Source organism: Salvelinus fontinalis, chromosome 29 (genome assembly GCF_029448725.1).
Source record: "Salvelinus fontinalis isolate EN_2023a chromosome 29, ASM2944872v1, whole genome shotgun sequence".
In the NCBI taxonomy this organism is placed as follows: Eukaryota; Metazoa; Chordata; class Actinopteri; order Salmoniformes; family Salmonidae; genus Salvelinus; species Salvelinus fontinalis.
Window position 1 is genome coordinate 34,373,560 of NC_074693.1, and position 16,657 is coordinate 34,390,216.

Consider the following 16,657-nt stretch of genomic DNA (forward strand, 5'->3'; position numbering starts at 1 on the left):
TTGTGATTTAATGATATTTAGATGCTACTATTTACTTGTGAAGCTATGCTAGCCTATGCTAGTCAGCTTTTTTACTGGTGGGGGTGCTCCCGGACCCGGGTTTCTGAGGAAGTAGAGGTTTTAAGCACTTGTGACTTCTCTCACCCAAAGCAATTTAAACAAAGTAATGTCATTATTATGTAATCTGGGAAATATTCTGCTTCTGTTTCTGTTTTTAAAGTGGAAATGACAGCGTTTTAGCAACATGACATTTTCTTAAAACCTGTTCATATACACTCCCAGAATAGAATGTTTGGGAATTAAAACCTCTACACGATCGGTGTGTCCCCCGCGGCACGGTTGAGCTAACGTAGGCTAATGTGATTAGCATGAGGTTGTAAGTAACAAGAACATTTCCCAGGACATAGACATATCTGATATTGGCAGAAAGTTTAAATTCTCGTTAATCTAACTGCACTGTCCAATTTACAGTAGCTATTACAGTGAAAGAATACCATGTTATTGTTTGAGGAGAGTGCACAGTTATGAACTTGAAAATGTATTAATAAACCAATTAGGCACATTTGGGCAGTCTTGATACAACATTTTTAACAGAAATGCAATGGTTCATTGGCTAAGTCTAAAACTTAGCACATACACTGATGCCATCTAGTGGCCAAAATCTAAATTGCGCCTGGGCTGGAATAATACATTATGGCCTTTCTCTTGCATTTCAAAGATGGTACAAAAAAAATGCAAAAAAACATGTTTTTTTCTTTGTATTATGTTTTACCAGATCTAATGTGTTATATTCTCCCACATTAATTTAACATTTCCACAAACTTCAGTGTCTCCTTTCAAATGGTATCAAGAATATGCATATCCTTGCTTCAGATCATGAGCTACAGGCAGTTCGATTTGGGTATGTCATTTTAGGCAAACATTTAAAGATTGAAACTTAAAACATGATTTTCATTTGTTTTGCACTGCATGGCTGAATGCAGCATTGCAGTATGGTGCACTCAAAATGTATCGTAGTTGAGTAGCCAACCTATGCTACTGCTCAAATTTTGCTGTAATAGGCCTACGTGTTTCTCCTTTGCATGGTGCTTTGTTGCAGGTTTTGTTTTTTGGTTATTTATTGTCAAACTTTAAAAACCGAAGCCAGACTGCAATATTTTAGTAGGCTAGTTAGGACTGTGGCATGTGTCTGTACACTTTCCCTCTGCTGCGCGCTGTAAACCGGAAACACGAAAGCAACGCAATTGAAGTTGAATTCACTGATGCGAGCGCAGTAGATGACTAAACAGGTTGACAAATCTATACTCGCTTATGTGTCCTTTTTGGCCCGCGTGCCTTGTATTTGACACATGTGTGCTAACCTATTAGCCATGTCACAACTGACTTGTGATCATTGCTATTGCTAGTTTGATTGTATTGACATTCCCAGCCTTAGTTAAAGTCGGCCATTTTTGTTAAAAATATTGAGTCATTGAAACTGAAACGGTGCACCCCTAAGGCCAGCTGTGATTTCAGTGGCGACTTTAGCATGTAAATCTTGGTGGGGCAAAAAAAATGTGGAACGCATGCCAACAAAGCCACTACACAACACAACACGAAGCAATACATTAATTGCACTATAATGGTGACAAACGGTGCCCACAAACTGTTAGAGCCTACATAAAGCTGTCCCAACAGCAGTCCCAACACCTTACCACTGCTACAACTGGCAGCGGAGCCTTGTTTGGCAGCGAAACAGTTCATTCAGCCTCATTTACTGCCATTTAAAAAAACAAAGCTGATATGGCTGACTTGCTTAAACAAATGTGGTTTCTACTGACAATTGAGATGTACAAACTATGGCATGAGGGGACGACAAGCGTATAAGAGGCGATCCGTAATTTCGATCAAGACATTAATGAGCGAGCTTCGATGAACTGTCAATTTGGACTGGCATTTTGGAGATGCCTTACTCAAGAAAACAAAAGAGACCATGTTTGTATGCGGCTTTAATAACTCAATGCTATATTATTATATTTACATTGTTTGCAAACTGATATGTGACATGTATTAATGCCAAAATAACATGTGAAACAGGCAAAAATGTGGTGCTCAAAACAGGTGCCCCAACTGCCCTGAATAACAGATTGCCACTGTGTGATTTACAACCTGACAGCTACATTTTTGGAAGTACCAAGAAATGTATTGGTGAATTATATTAGTCATGCAACCATCTATTCTGCTAACAATGCCTCACTTTACATAATGGAATTTTGAATCAAACAGAACCCATTTTTAAAACCTCTTGTAAAGATGTTTTTTTAAGCATAAACTGTGAATTTGATATTTTTTACTGATATTAGGATTTCCTGTCTGACAACACTGTCAGTTCCACTTTAAACTCAAACCCCTTCCTAGTGATTTCCAGGAATAAAAAGACTGGATCATAATTGAAGCTCAGTCCTGTGTTTTTCTAAATTATGTTCTTATACCCAACAGCTCAGAGTAATCACCAGTGGTAGAATGTTATTACACTGTTTAAAAAAAGTAGAAATGTAGGTTCTTTCTCTCTGTGCTGGTTTTAATCTTAGTGTTCCCTCTGTGTGTTCTAAGTTGGCGTTCTCCAGTAACAGTCCAGAGATGCATCGTTTCCCGTGCCATGGCCCTGTGGACCAGAACGTGGTGGGAGAGCCAGGTGGTGCTCCAGGACTACACCAGCTCCTCCTTTACTAAGGGTCACCTCAACCCCAGCCTGCAACACTAAGGCCCAGAGGACCACCGTGCCACCTTCACCCTCAGCAACGTGGTCCCTCAGCGGGCAGCCTCAAACTCTAGGCCCCTGGGCTCAGCTGAAGGTTGAGATGAGGGCCCGGATGGGTGATTACTGCATGGGGCCGGCGTATGTGGTGACACTGCATGTGGTGACACTGCCATACCTCTCCGAGTGCTGGATTGCCAACCGGGTGGCGGTGCCAGAGTACATGTGGTCTGCCTACTGCTGCCCCTCCGAAAACTCTAGTCTCCCCGCCTGAGACCCTACTTTCCATCATATTCAGAATGACCCACAGCGGAGATTGGACCATGTTTCGTGAAAATGGAGGACATGTTGAATAATTACACAAGCAAAGATTAAAGCAGATTTAAAAATTGTTTAAGTATGATTACCGCATGAATGAAAAAAACAGAGCTTCTCAGCTGTGAACGGAATCTTCTCCAAATACAAATTAAACCTTTGTTCACATGCAGATAAATTAAAATCACAGACGAGGTTACCTCGAGTTGATCTTTGCTCTGGTACAAGGACCTAGAGGAGCTGATGTGAACACACTCCTTTACTTTGTAGTCCACCGCCAATTGTTGTGTATGTGTGTGACTATATGACTACAGAAGTTTGTACTGCTTCTGTAAGGAGATGGAAAGCATTAAGTAAGTCTGATTAATCAGGCTGTACATATTGTTATATACAGCCTGAAACTAATGTGCATATGCCATTCCATATGCACTGTTCCGGCCATTATTATGAGCTGTTCTCCCCTCAGCAGCCTCCTGTGATACCTACCTATACCTGCTTGTAACAGAATCAGCTTAATGAATATGCCCCAGATCTCGATTTGAAGCTCCTGCATGCTTGGACTTGTAGTTTAAGAATCTCACCCATTGTGGTCTTGAACAAGACGTCAATGATTAAAGCAAGCTGTGACGAAGCTGATAGCTCTAGTTTCTGCCAGTGCCATACTAGTGAATGGATACGATTCCAGAACGTTATCAGTAGGTGTTGCTGTCACTAAGTTGTTGATACACAGACTTATTTTCCCTGGTTGGGTTTGGCGAGTCATCGCGACTTAGCGTCTAAAATCCTAATGACACCAACAAGAAGTAGCCTGTTTGCTACAGTAGCACCAAAGTAGTATACTAAATTCCAGCTAGGCTGGGGGGGGGCAAAACTAAACAATTTCTAGCTGAACACTAACCGTGGCAATTGACAGTATGAGAGGATTGACAGTTTATGAAAGGAGACCATTGGTCACTGAATAAAAGTCAAGTGTTTAATCCTGATGGATAATACAGAAAACAAAACTAATAGTACAAATTACCAAAATTGTTATCGTCATCATTGATAAAGTCAAGATACAAGGCCATGATTGATGTATTCAAAGTGAAAATACTCAATTTCATAATATAAAAGATACAATGTACATTTGAGAAACATAGAAAACACACAAGTTTCTCCATGTACAATTCGAACACTCAGCCCAACCTGGATGACCGGCATCGCCTTTTTTTGGAGTACGTAGAAGTTGTCCCTAACCACTGATACAAGGTCAGAGCTTTAGATTGCATTTCTAATGGTCAACTTCAGGATTGAGGCCAGGGTAAAATGATCTTAGATCTGTTAGGGAGCAACGTCTACCTTGAGCAGGAATTTCTTTAAACTTTCCCCTCCCCCAAACAAATCATGGTAAATCTCAGTTATCAAACTATAAAAAGCACTCGTGGTTTTTGAGCTGCTCGGGTTCGCTGAAGCCTTTCCCACACTGAGAGCACTGGTGGGCGCTGCCGGCCTTGTCTCTGTCTCCACTGTGGATCAGCTGGTGTCTTTTCAGGTACTCTACCCTGCTGAAACGCCTGCCGCACACCTCGCACCCGTACGGACGCTCGCCCGTGTGGATCCGCTGATGCCTCTCCAGGTTGCTTAGGCGACTAAAGCTCCGCCCACACTGTTGGCAGCGGTGTGGCCTCTCTCCAGTGTGAACCACCTGGTGCCTCTCCAGCGAGCGCGAGTGTGTGAAGCCCTTCCCACAGAGCTCGCAGCGGTGGGGCCGCTCAGCCGCGCACACACACTCGTGGTTCTTCAGGGCCCAGGCATGGCTGAAGGCGTGGCCGCATGAGGCGCAGGGGAACAGGGTGGCCTCCGTCCCTCCCTGCAGGTGAGTGTCCCCCAGGGGGCAGGGGTGCTCCTCCAGCTCAGCCTCGTTGGCAAAGCCCCCACCGCACTGCGTGCAGAAATGCATCAGGTCTCCGGTCTCCTCCTCGCCACTGTCATCCACGCTACCCGGAGCAGATGGGTGATGCAAGGCCTCATCTGAGCCTCCCTGCTCCTCCATCCCCTCACTGTCCCTCAGCCTCTTGGGCCAGCGTGGCTGCAGCACTCCTCCAGCCCCCCCTGGCAGTGCCCTCTCACCTTCCTTCAGACGGGCACCAGGACCCTGCAGGGCATCACTAGAGTCCCTCTCTGAGGGCGTGGGACTCTCCAGCGCCCCCTCCTGTTCCAACCCATCCAGACCAATGTACTTCTGGCCCAGGCTGAACTCGCTGCCTGCCATTACGTCCGGGTCAGGGCTCATGGAGCCACGGTTGGAGCCTGCTGTGGGAGGGATCCTCAGGGCTGCTTGCTGGCGCCCCCTCTCTGCCCTCAGGGCCGTCTCCAGACCACTCAGGTCCTCCACGCTCAGCACCCCCTCCGACACCTCTGTTGGAGGGGACCCCACGTCCCACTCCTCCTCATCCCCCTCTTCATGCCTTACGGCTGAGGGCCGCTTCAGGGCCTCCTGGGCCATAGGGCTGAACTCCATGTCTCCTACTGGGCAGAGAGATGGAGAGAGAGGGTCTGTTAGAGGAGCAGTACTATGAAGGCACATGCAAACAATGTACTGCAGACAATAACAAGTGTCCCGTGAAACCTACAAGAAAACTTCAGCATTCCCATTGGGGTTATTGCTCTATCCAAGAGTTGTTGTAATCATGTTTTTGGTTCCGAGCTTTGAGCTGGTGTCAGTACCTTCGCTGTGGTTTCTGGATCCAGTATGGCGGTTCTGGTTGGGCGGGTCCATCTTCAGGGCTTCCTTGATCAGCCGCAGAGACGCAGGCTGGTAGCCTCCCTCCACCATGTCACTGGACTAGACAGAGCAAAAATAACTACATTACCCACAATAGACTACAATACAGTAACATTAATGCAATGCAGAGTTCACTAGCACACTTTCATAAGTATTTACAAGTATCCCCAAGTCACAAGTGCCACAAAGAACACGGTTCAAGTTTTACACTGTGCATTTTCTGTAAACGTACAATGTTTAGACAGTTTAAGATGACATGAAGAAAAGTAATTGTATTCTTTAAGTCACCTGGTAGAATAGGCAACTGTTCCGTCCTAAAACGATATTCATGTTTAGGGTCTCCAACGTTCTGCATTTGAGTGCACTTTCTGAACAAGCACTTCTGCACCTGAATATCAAATCAGTGTCTTTCCAACATCCACCAGCACTGCTGCAGTTTGTCAGTCACACAAACTCAGCAGATTAAGAACATTGTGCATCTATCTGCGTGTGGTGAGACTGAGAACATTGTAAAAAGAACAAACTTTACTGAACAAAAATATAAAAATGCAACATGTAAAGTGTTGGTCCCATGTTTCATGAGCTGCAATAAAAGATCCCAGAAATGTTTCATATGCACAGAAAATAAACATTCCTCTCCCTGTTAGTGAGCATTTCTCTTTTGGCAAGATAATCCATCCACCTGACAGGTGTGGCATATCAAGAAGCTGATTAAACAGCATGATCATTACACAGGTGTACCTTGTGCTGAGGACAATAAAACGGCAATAAAATATGTAGTTGTCACAACAATGCCACAGATGTCTCAAGTTGAGGGAGCATGCTGACTGCAGGAATGTCCACCAGAGCTGTTGCCAGAGAATCTAACGTTAATTTGTCTCCCATAAGCCAACTCCCACGTAGTTTTAGAGAATTTGTTAGTACGTCCAACCGGCCTCATAACCGCAGACCACGTGTATGGGGTCACGTGGGAGAGTGGTTTGCAGATGTCAATGTTGTGAACAGTGCCCCATGGTGGTGGGGTTATAGTATGGGCAGGTATAAGCTACAGACAACGAACACGACCGCATTTTATTGATGGCAATTGGGATTGCACAGAGATAGAGTGACGAGATCCTGAGGCCCATAACCTCATATTTCAGCATGAACATTTCCCAGTTCTTCCATGGCCTGCATACTTATCAGACATGTCACACCATCGAGCATGTTTGGGATGCTCTGGATCAGCGTGTATGACAGCGTGTTCCAGTTCCCGCCAATATCCAGCAACTTCGCCCAGCCATTGAAGAGGAGTGGGACAACATTCCGCAGGCCACAATCAACAGCCTGATCAACTCTATGAGGAGTTGTCGCGCTGCATGAGGCAAATGGATAGTGACTGGTTTTCTGATCCATGCCCATTTTATTTATTTTTTTATGTATCCGTGACCAACAGATGCATATCTGCATTCCCAGTCATGTGAAATCCATAGATTAGGACCTAATGAATGCATTTCAATTGACCGGTTTTACTTATATGAACTTTAAGACAGTAAAATCTTTGAAATTGTTACATGTTGCATTTAGATTTGTGTTCAGTGTAATGGTCTTTGATGCAGTGACGTTACGTAGGACATATTCAGACTCCTCGGAACACCGCATCTCCCTCACCTCCTCTTTGATGTTGTCCGTCTCCTCCCCCTCTCCTGAAACACAGCCCCCCTCCTCCTCCTCTAGTTCTCCTTCCTCCCCGGGGAACTGAATGAGGTACAGCTCACGCGCCTCCTTCCACCCTCCCCCCGTTACTACCCTGGCGGCGGCTCCTCCTTCCTCCCCCGCGCCTCCCAAGGCAAGGCCCAGCGTCTGCTTTCCTCCTGCGGGGGATGGGGTGAGGAGGAGGGAGCAGATGGGGTGAGGAGGAAAGGGAGCGGATGGGGTGAGGAGGAAAGGGAGCGGATGGGGTGAGGAGGAAAGGGAGCGGATGGGGTGAGGAGGAAAGGGAGCGGATGGGGTGAGGAGGAAAGGGAGCGGATGGGGTGAGGAGGAAAGGGAGCGGATGGGGTGAGGAGGAAAGGGAGCGGATGGGGTGAGGAGGAAAGGGAGCGGATGGGGTGAGGAGGAAAGGGAGCATTAAGGAAAGAGTGGGAGGGACAGAGCGGAGCGGTGATATAAATAGAGGGGGAAGGGAGAGCGCATTATGAAGGAGAGGAAGGGAAGCAGGGAGAGGAGGAGGGATAGCAGGGAGCAGGAGAGAGGCGGAGGGGGGCATGAAGGATGGAGGGGAGCGGTGACAGAGGTGGAGAAGTTGGGGGAAGGGAGAAAGCATGTTGAAGGAGAGCGGGAGGAGGAGGAATGGCATGGTGCAGGAGAGCGCATGGAGGGGGGGTGAGAGGGGAGCAGTGACAGTGGAGGAGTTGGGGGAAGGGAGAGAGCATGACGGAGAGGAGGCAGAGTAGGGAGAAGGAGAGAGGGCAGGATGAAGAGCAGAGAGGGAGGGGGAGATGGGGGTAGGGAGAAGGAGAGAGGGCAGGATGAAGAGCAGAGAGGGAGAGGGGAGGTAGGGAGAAGGAGGGCAGGATGAAGAGCAGAGAGGGAGGGGAGAGGTGGGGGTAGGGAGAAGGAGAGAGGTCGTGATGAAGGAGAGCAGAGAGCAGAGATAGGAGTGGGGGAGGTGAAAGATAGAAAATGAAGAGGAGGTGGGGGAGGGAGAGTGGAGGAGGTGAGGGAGGGAGAGTGGAGGAGTAGAGAGAGAAGGAGAGATGAGACAGCTCAGCCTCTGCCAGATGGCTTCCAACATAACAAGCACCTCTTCACACAAGCATTACAGGCTTTCGACTTAATGGTACATAAGAAATCAACTTGTACTGATGTGATATGCAATCACAAAACATTTCAATCATAATATGATGAATGATGTTTAATGTCAGTTTTATACATAGGGAAAGACAAATACACAAAATACTTTATGGTCCGTGATGCTTTTGTGGCTGTACTTACTAAATATGAACACTTACGAGGCACTTCAATTTTCCGCTTTTTCCGCCCACCGTCCTCAGACACTATCAAACCAGCATTGCGGCGATTCTCTGCCCACCCCATCCCGTACTTGCGTTCATTTCTCAGTTTGTTCTCCGTCAGTCGGAGTCGGAGTTTTAGACCGTCCATTTCCTTCCTGTTCAACGATATTTCCACCAGATAGTCATTCACCGTGTCCTGGAACAATTTGGTGATCTCGCACACCGATGCGCGGATCAAACTGTCCATGACTGAGGTTAGGTGGGTCTGGAACGTCTCCACCGAGTCCGCCATGGGTTCGCTGCCTTGGCGATCACACGATGGATATGGGAAACTGGACCAAGCAGATATTCAACTGTAACACGAAAAGTAATAGCTAGAGTTGAACGTTACCAAGTCACATTATCAGTGAGTGACAACCGTACGTTAGTCAGAAGGATCATACATAACGTTACCTGTAATTAAACTAGTGGCTAAGTTTTTGACTTCTTAATTATTATAATTGTTCTTGCTAGTAATTAGATAGTAGCCTAGCTACTCACTACCAACAAATACAGCAGTTGAGCAAGACAGCCTAACGTCGTATGGCGTGAGGAAAAATAAGTAGCACACCGTGAATGTGAACCCATCTTTACCGCGCGACCTAGCTACCACACTTGAGGTTTAGCTAGCTAACGTTAGCTTGATTGCTACCAAAAGCTTTATACATCTAGCTAACTCGACTACTATTACAACACCACTAAGGCTAGACCATACTATGTAGCAACACTAACGTTACAGTACAAAGCCAGCTAACGAACGATCGTCGCTATCCGACCTTATAAAGCTTCCTTCTTGAATACAACGCTAGCTAGCTCGCTAACGTTAACCTACAGCTCAAGCACATATTTGGCTCAAGTGGCAGCTAGGCTAGTAATTCTAGCTAGCGTTACGTACCGTGCAGTCGCTGAAATCAGGATAACGAACCACCGTTTGTTATAAACGACAACCGATACGCATGAACACTGTAGATAAGCCAAGCATCAATATGACAAAGGAAAAATAGATCCAACTTTATATCCTCCCTGCCAAGCGCCGTTGAGGACATTGCGCATGCGTAGTAGACATTACCGTATACAACCACATCCTAAAAAATGTCATTTTGAGGCGATGCATGGGTTTAGACGATTGACGTATATAAAACATGGATTGCTGACGCTATGTATTGGCCACTAGTCGGCTATATTGGCACTCCCTCGGTTGGAGGAGCAGTCCTCCATAGAGCCTCACAGTGGAGGTGTCATAATACCCATAAAACCTAACGGTCAAACAGGGAAATGGACCTAGAGCTAGAGGTGTCACTACGGACCCGGGTTTGATCCCGGGCTGTATCACAACCAGCTGTGATCGGGAGTCCCATAGGGCACCGTCTGGGTTAGAGGAGGGTTTAGCTGGGGTAGGCCGTCATTGTAAATGAGAATTTGTTCTTAACTGACTTGCCTAGTTAAATAAAAGGTCAAAAAAATAAAGAAATAATGGTTCCAATCGTTTTTCCACCATTCATTTTCCCATAGGGAATTTTAGAAACACTTAAAATAAGGGTTCTGTTTTGTGTAGGCTTACCGTGGTGACATTTTGATAACTCACCTTGTCCGAGAGATTTACATGGTTATCAATATATTCGTCTCTATTTACTCTCAGACATCGCAGACATCATGCAAAGCGACAAATCCCTGCAAGCTCCTGCACTTCATCTCTAGCTGACATCTTTACTAACAGGTATTGTGTCAATTTAAAACGTGCACAAAACAGTTCACAGAATTGTCCATTTAAATACATTTTGCCAATTTATTCAATATTACATTTAACTAACATTAGATAGTTAATCCAGAGATTCTTACCTTTGCCTCGATTTGGCAGTCTTGTCCAGATCATAGCATTGGCAGTTATTTATTATCGTCACATTAGCAACTAAATAGCGGTAAATTTGCTCCCCTTTGGTCAGTGTGGCGAGGGATGTTCTGATCAATAAATTGCAAAACTCGTGCAGCACACACCATCCCAGAAATACTAAGAAATTAGGAGATGTGAAACTCAATTCATAATAAAACCCATTGTGTTCATTGCCCATAGAGATAGGACTCTAGTCCACAAAAGCCCATTTAGGATGGGCAGCGCCATCGAGGACTTTCACCATTTTGAAGTAGTCAACTTTGTGAGGCTTCCTATGGGATCAGCCAATTAATTATGCTTGTGAGCAAACATTCCATAACTGTAGATGGCAGTAAATCACCAACCTTGGCTTTATACCTGTTCAAATAAATAACACTTCAGTTGGCAGTATGCACCCTTTCACGGAACCCAAACGTCTGTGCACGTGCGCCATCGTGCATACATTTATTTTGTCCCCCCACACCAAACGCATGTTAAAATATAACAACAAACTCTGAACCAATTACATTAATTTGGGGACAGGTCAAAAAGCATGAAACATTTATGGCAATTTAGCTAGCTTGCACTTGCTAGCTAATTTGTCCTATTTAGCTAGCTTGCGGCTGCTAGCTAATTTGTCCTGGGATATAAACATTGAGTTGTTATTTTACCTAAAATGCACAAGGACCTCTACTCCGACAATTAATCCACACATTAAACGGCCAACTGAATTGTTTCTAGTCATCTCTCCTCCTTCCAGGCTTTTTCATCTTTGAACTTATATGGTGATCTCATCTAAACTTTCATAGTATTACCACGACAACCGGCAACAAAGTTTGTCTTTCAATCACCCACGTGGGTATAACCAATGAGGAGATGACACGTGGGTACCTGCTTCTATAAACCAATGAGGAGATGAGAGAGGCAGGACTTTCAGCGCGATCTGTGTCAGAAATGGGAATGACTTCTACTTTACACGGAACCCAAACCGGTTGCACACGTGCACTACCGTGCACAAATGTATTTTGCCCCCCACACCAAACGCGATCACGACACGCAGCTTAAAATATCAAAACAAACTCTGAACCAATGACATTCATTTGGGAACAGGTCGAAAAGCATTAAACATGTTTGGCAATTTAGCTAGTTAGCTTGCACTTGCTAGCTAACGTTAATTTGTCCTATTTAGCTAGCTTGCTGTTGCTAGCTAATTTGTCCTGGGATATAAACATTGAGTTATTTTACCTGAAATGCACAAGGACCTCTACTCTGACAATTAATCCACACATAAAATGGCCAACCGAATCGTTTCTAGTCATCTCTCCTCCTTCCAGGCTTTTTCATTGTTTAACTTATATGGTGATCGCATCTAAACTTTCATTGTATTACCACGACTACCGGCAAAACAGTTCGTCTTTCAATCACCCACGTGGGTGTAACAGTATAACTTTTTAGTCAGTCCCCTCGCCCCGAACCGGGCGCGAACCAGGGACCCTCTGCACACATCAACAACAGTCACCCACGAAGCATCGTTACCCATCGCTTCACAAAAGCCGTGGCCCTTGCAGAGCAAGGGGAACCACTACTTCAAGGTCTCAAAGCGAGTGACGTAACCGATTGAAATGCTATTAGTGCGCACCACCGCTAACTAGCTAGCCATTTCACATCCGTTACACTCACCCCCCTTTCAACCTCCTCCTTTTCCGCAGCAACCAGTGATCCGGGTCAACAGCATCAATGTAACAGTTTTAACTTTACGTCCGTCCCCTCGCCCCGACCCGGGCACGTACCAGGGACCCTCTGCACACATCAACAACAGTCACCCACGAAGCATCGTTACCCATCACTCCACAAAAGCCGCAGCCCTTGTAGAGCAAGGGGAACCACTACTTCAAGGTCTCAAAGCGAGTGACGTAACTGATTGAAACGCTATTAGCGCGCACCACCGCTAACTAGCTAGCCATTTCACATCCGTTACATGGGTATAACCAATGAGATGGCACGTGGGTACCTGCTTCTATAAACCAATGAGGAGATGGGAGAGGTAGGACTTGCAGCGCGATCTGCGTCAGAAATAGAAATTAGTTCTATTTTAGCCCTTGGCGTCGCAGACGCTCGTTGGCGCGTGCGAGCAGTGTGTGTGCAGTAATTGAATAACATGGATTTCTACATTTATTTTGCGACGTGTCCGGTCTGGTCAGCATGTTAGCCCTTGGCATCGCAGACGCTCGTTGGCACGCTCGAGCAGTGTGAGTGCAATAATTGAATAATATAGATTTCTAAATTGATTTTGCACAAGCGGTGTAGTCAGCCTGTTTGAGTTTGTTTACCAACTCATAGAAGTATACTGAACAAAAATATAAATGCAACATGCAACAATTTAAAAGATTTGACTGAGTTACAGTTCATATAAGGAAATCAGTCAATTGAAATAAATACATTAGGTCCTAATCTATGGATTTCACACAACTTGGTATACAGATATGCACCTGTTGGTCACAGGCACCTTAGAAAAAAAGATAGGGGCGTGGATCAGAAGACCAGTATCTGGTGTGACCACCATGTGCCTCATGCAGCGTGACACATCTCCTTCTCATAGAGTTGATCAGGCTGTTGATTGTGGCCTGTGGAATGTTGTCCCACTCCTCTTCAATGGCTGTGTGAAGTTGCTGGATATTTGCGGTAACTGGAACATGCTGTCGTGCGTTGATCCAGAACATCCCAAACATGCTCAATGGGTGACATGTCTGGTGAGTATGCAGGCCATGGAAGAACTGGGACTTTTTCAGCTTCCAGGAATGGTGTACAGATCCTTGCGACATGGGGCCGTGCATTATCATGCTGAAACATGAGGTGATGGTGGTGGATGAATGGCCTCAGGATCTCGTCACGGTATCTCTGTGCATTCAAATTGCCTTTGATAAAATGCAGTTATGTTCGTTGTCCATAGTTTATGCCTGCCCATACCATAATCACCATGGGGCACTCTGTTCACAACAGGGAGCCCCAAAACATTATTAGAACATTAGGTACATTTCTTTCAATGTTAAATTATTAACCGATCACCATTAATATAATATTTTATTTACAATGTACTAATAAAACTAACGGTTTCCTTTTCTTTTCTTGTTTTTTGGCAAAAAGTAAACATCCAGAGAGCCTCTGTATTGCTCCCCCCCTCTATTTACAGGAAATGGTGAGGTCCTGCCCCCAGACCAGGTGCAAATGTTACTTGCTAGCAGTGAATTGCAAGTGGGGAGTGCAGGTGGAGGATCATGTCTCAGCTTCCTAAAGTAAAATCTGTCTTCCAAAAATGAAAAGAAAGACAGGAGAGAGAAAAGAAGGGGTGACAGTATGTCTCAGGAAGGTGGATGTAGTCCATGAGTGGTGGAAATTAAGGAAGAGATGCAGGCTCTTAGAGATGGATGGGAGTCTCTCCTGTCTGAGGTAACACTGATTGCTACGCAAATGGATGTTGCACCTCAATTTTGCAAGGAACACGGCCACCAGAGGAAAAGGAAGAGATTCCATGGTGAGACCTCTCAAGAGGAGACAGCTCAGGACAGTGCAGCAACAGTGTTTTGGAACACAGTGTTTTTTTACTGCTATGGACAACATCATAAGTGAATTGGACACTAGGTTCCACACCACTGCAAAAATTGTAGAAGAATTTTCTGCTGTTCTGAAAGTTGGGCAGATTAGTGAGGATAAAGTCCCTTCTTTGTGTGAACGGAAAGGCTCTGGAGCAACGAACCGCCCTTGCTGTCTCTGCCAGGCCGGTTCCCCTCTCTCCACTGGGATTCTCTGCCTCTAACCCTGTTACAGGGGCTGAGTCACTGGCTTGCTGGTGCTCTTTCATGCCGTCCCTAGGAGAGGTGCGTCACTTGAGTGGGTTGATTTACTGACGTGATCTTCCTGTCTGGGTTGGTGCCCCCCCCTTGGTTTGTGCTGTGGTGGAGACCTTTGTGGGCTATACTCGGCCTTGTCTCAGGATTGTAAGTTGGTGGTTGAGGATTTCCCTCTAGTGGTGCGGGGGCTGTGCTTTGGCAAAGTGGGTGGGGTTATATCCTTCCTGTTTGGCCCTGTCCGGGGGTTTCTTCGGATGGGGCCACAGTGTCTCCTGACCGCTCCTGTCTCAGCCTCCAGTATTTATGCTGCAGTAGTTTATGTGTCGGGGGGCTAGGGTCAGTTGGTTATACCTGAAGTACTTCTCTTGTCTTGAATGAATTTAAGTATGCTCTCTCTAATTCTCTCGTTCTCTCTTTCTCTCTGAGAACCTGAGCCCTAGGACCATACGTCAGGACTACCGGGCATGCTGACACCTTGCTGTCCCCAGTCCGCCTGGCCTTGCTGCTATTCCAGTTTCAACTGTTCTGCCTGCGGTTACGAAACCCCTACCTGTCCCAGACCTGCTGTTTTCAACTCTTAATGATCGGCTATGAAAAGCCAACTGAGATTTATGCCTGATTATTATTTGACCATGCTTGTCATTTATGAACATTTTGAAAATCTTGGCTCTCTCTAATTTTCTCCTTCTCTCTTTCTCTCGGAGGACCTGAGCCCTAGGACCATACGTCGGGACTACCGGCCGTGGTGACTCCTTGCTGTCCCCAGTCCGCCTGGCCTTGCTGCTATTCCAGTTTCAACTGTTCTGCCTGCGGTTATGGAACCCCTACCTGTCCCAGACCTGCTGTTTTCAACTCTTAATGATCGGCTATGAAAAGCCAACTGAGATTTATTCCTGATTAATATTTGACCATGCTTGTCATTTATGAACATTTTGAAAATCTTGGCTCTCTCTAATTTTCTCCTTCTCTCTTTCTTTCTCTCGGAGGACCTGGGCCCTAGGACCATGCGTCGGGACTGCCGCCCGTGGTGACTCCTTGCTGTCCCCAGTCCGCCTGGCCTTGCTGCTATTCCAGTTTCAGCTGTTCTGCCTGCGGTTATGGAACCGCCACCTGTCCCAGACCTGTTGTTTTTCAACTCTTAATGATCAGCTATGAAAAGGCAACTGAAAATTATTCATGATTATTATTTGACCATGCTTGTCACTTATGAACATTTTTGAACATCTTGGCATAGTTCTGTTATAATCTCCACCCGGCACAGCCAGAAGAGGACTGGCCACCCCTCATAGCCTGGTTCCTCTCTAGGTTTCTTCCTAGGTTTTGGCCTTTCTAGGGAGTTTTTCCTAGCCACCGTGCTTCTACACCTGCATTACTAGCTGTTTGGGGTTTTAGGCTGGGTTTCTGTACAGCACTTCGAGATATTAGCTGATGTACGAAGGGCTATATAAAATAAAATTGATTGATTGATTGATTTGTGCCAACCACTGATCATGAACTATTCCAGAGATATTACACCTGAGTTTCAAAATGAAATAAGACACCTGAACACTGTATATGCTGCCACTTTCCCCCCTAACTTGTCCCCTCTTGGTCTCCTGAAGGCAATTTGTAAGATGCAGCTGCAAAGTATTTTTGGAGAAGTGTGCATTGCTTTACGTATATTTTGCACACTGCCTGTGACTTTTGCTGGTGGCGAGAGAGCTTTCAGTAAGCTAAAACTGATTAAAAAAAACTATTTGAGGTCCACTATGTCCCAGGGCAGGCTTTGCAGTCTTTCCATGCTGTCCATTGAAAGTCAGTTAGCTAGAAAGCTGGACTTCAAAGACTTGATCAGTGACTTTGCTAGCAGGAATGCTGGGCTCTTGGTGAGTAAGGCTGAGCAAGTGCCAGTGATAACTGTTAAATGGCATTGTTATGGATATTGGATCACTACACACACTACACACACTACTCACAGGCGGAGAATAAGATTGAGAACAGACTGAGAACAAGATATATCTCAAGGTAATGGATGGATTGCCATAACATTTGTTGTGCAAAATCAAGACCCCAAGTGGAAGAAACCTAATGATTTGATCCTCTTCTGCC

At 45.7% G+C, this 16,657-nt stretch overlaps 1 protein-coding gene and 1 pseudogene across 2 annotated transcripts; one reads left to right on the forward strand and one right to left on the reverse strand.

Annotated features, from left to right (window-relative positions):
- Positions 1–2,510: 2,510 nt before the first annotated feature.
- On the forward strand, positions 2,511–3,909 carry LOC129827890 (nuclease EXOG, mitochondrial-like; annotated as a pseudogene).
- A 102-nt stretch (positions 3,910–4,011) lies between these two features.
- Positions 4,012–10,059, reverse strand: LOC129827889 (zinc finger and SCAN domain-containing protein 22-like). 2 transcript variants are annotated; one of them, XM_055889154.1, is made up of 5 exons: positions 9,747–10,059; positions 8,810–9,165; positions 7,467–7,669; positions 5,759–5,876; positions 4,012–5,557 (listed from the first exon to the last, which is right to left on the reverse strand). In XM_055889154.1, the coding sequence occupies exons 2-5, from the start codon at positions 9,102–9,104 to the stop codon at positions 4,458–4,460; spliced, it is 1,716 nt and encodes a 571-aa protein (XP_055745129.1). In that variant the 5' UTR covers positions 9,105–9,165; positions 9,747–10,059; the 3' UTR covers positions 4,012–4,457. The 2 variants fall into 2 exon arrangements, with proteins under 2 accessions (XP_055745129.1, XP_055745128.1); XM_055889153.1 differs by having other exon boundaries at positions 4,012–5,560.
- Positions 10,060–16,657: the final 6,598 nt, after the last annotated feature.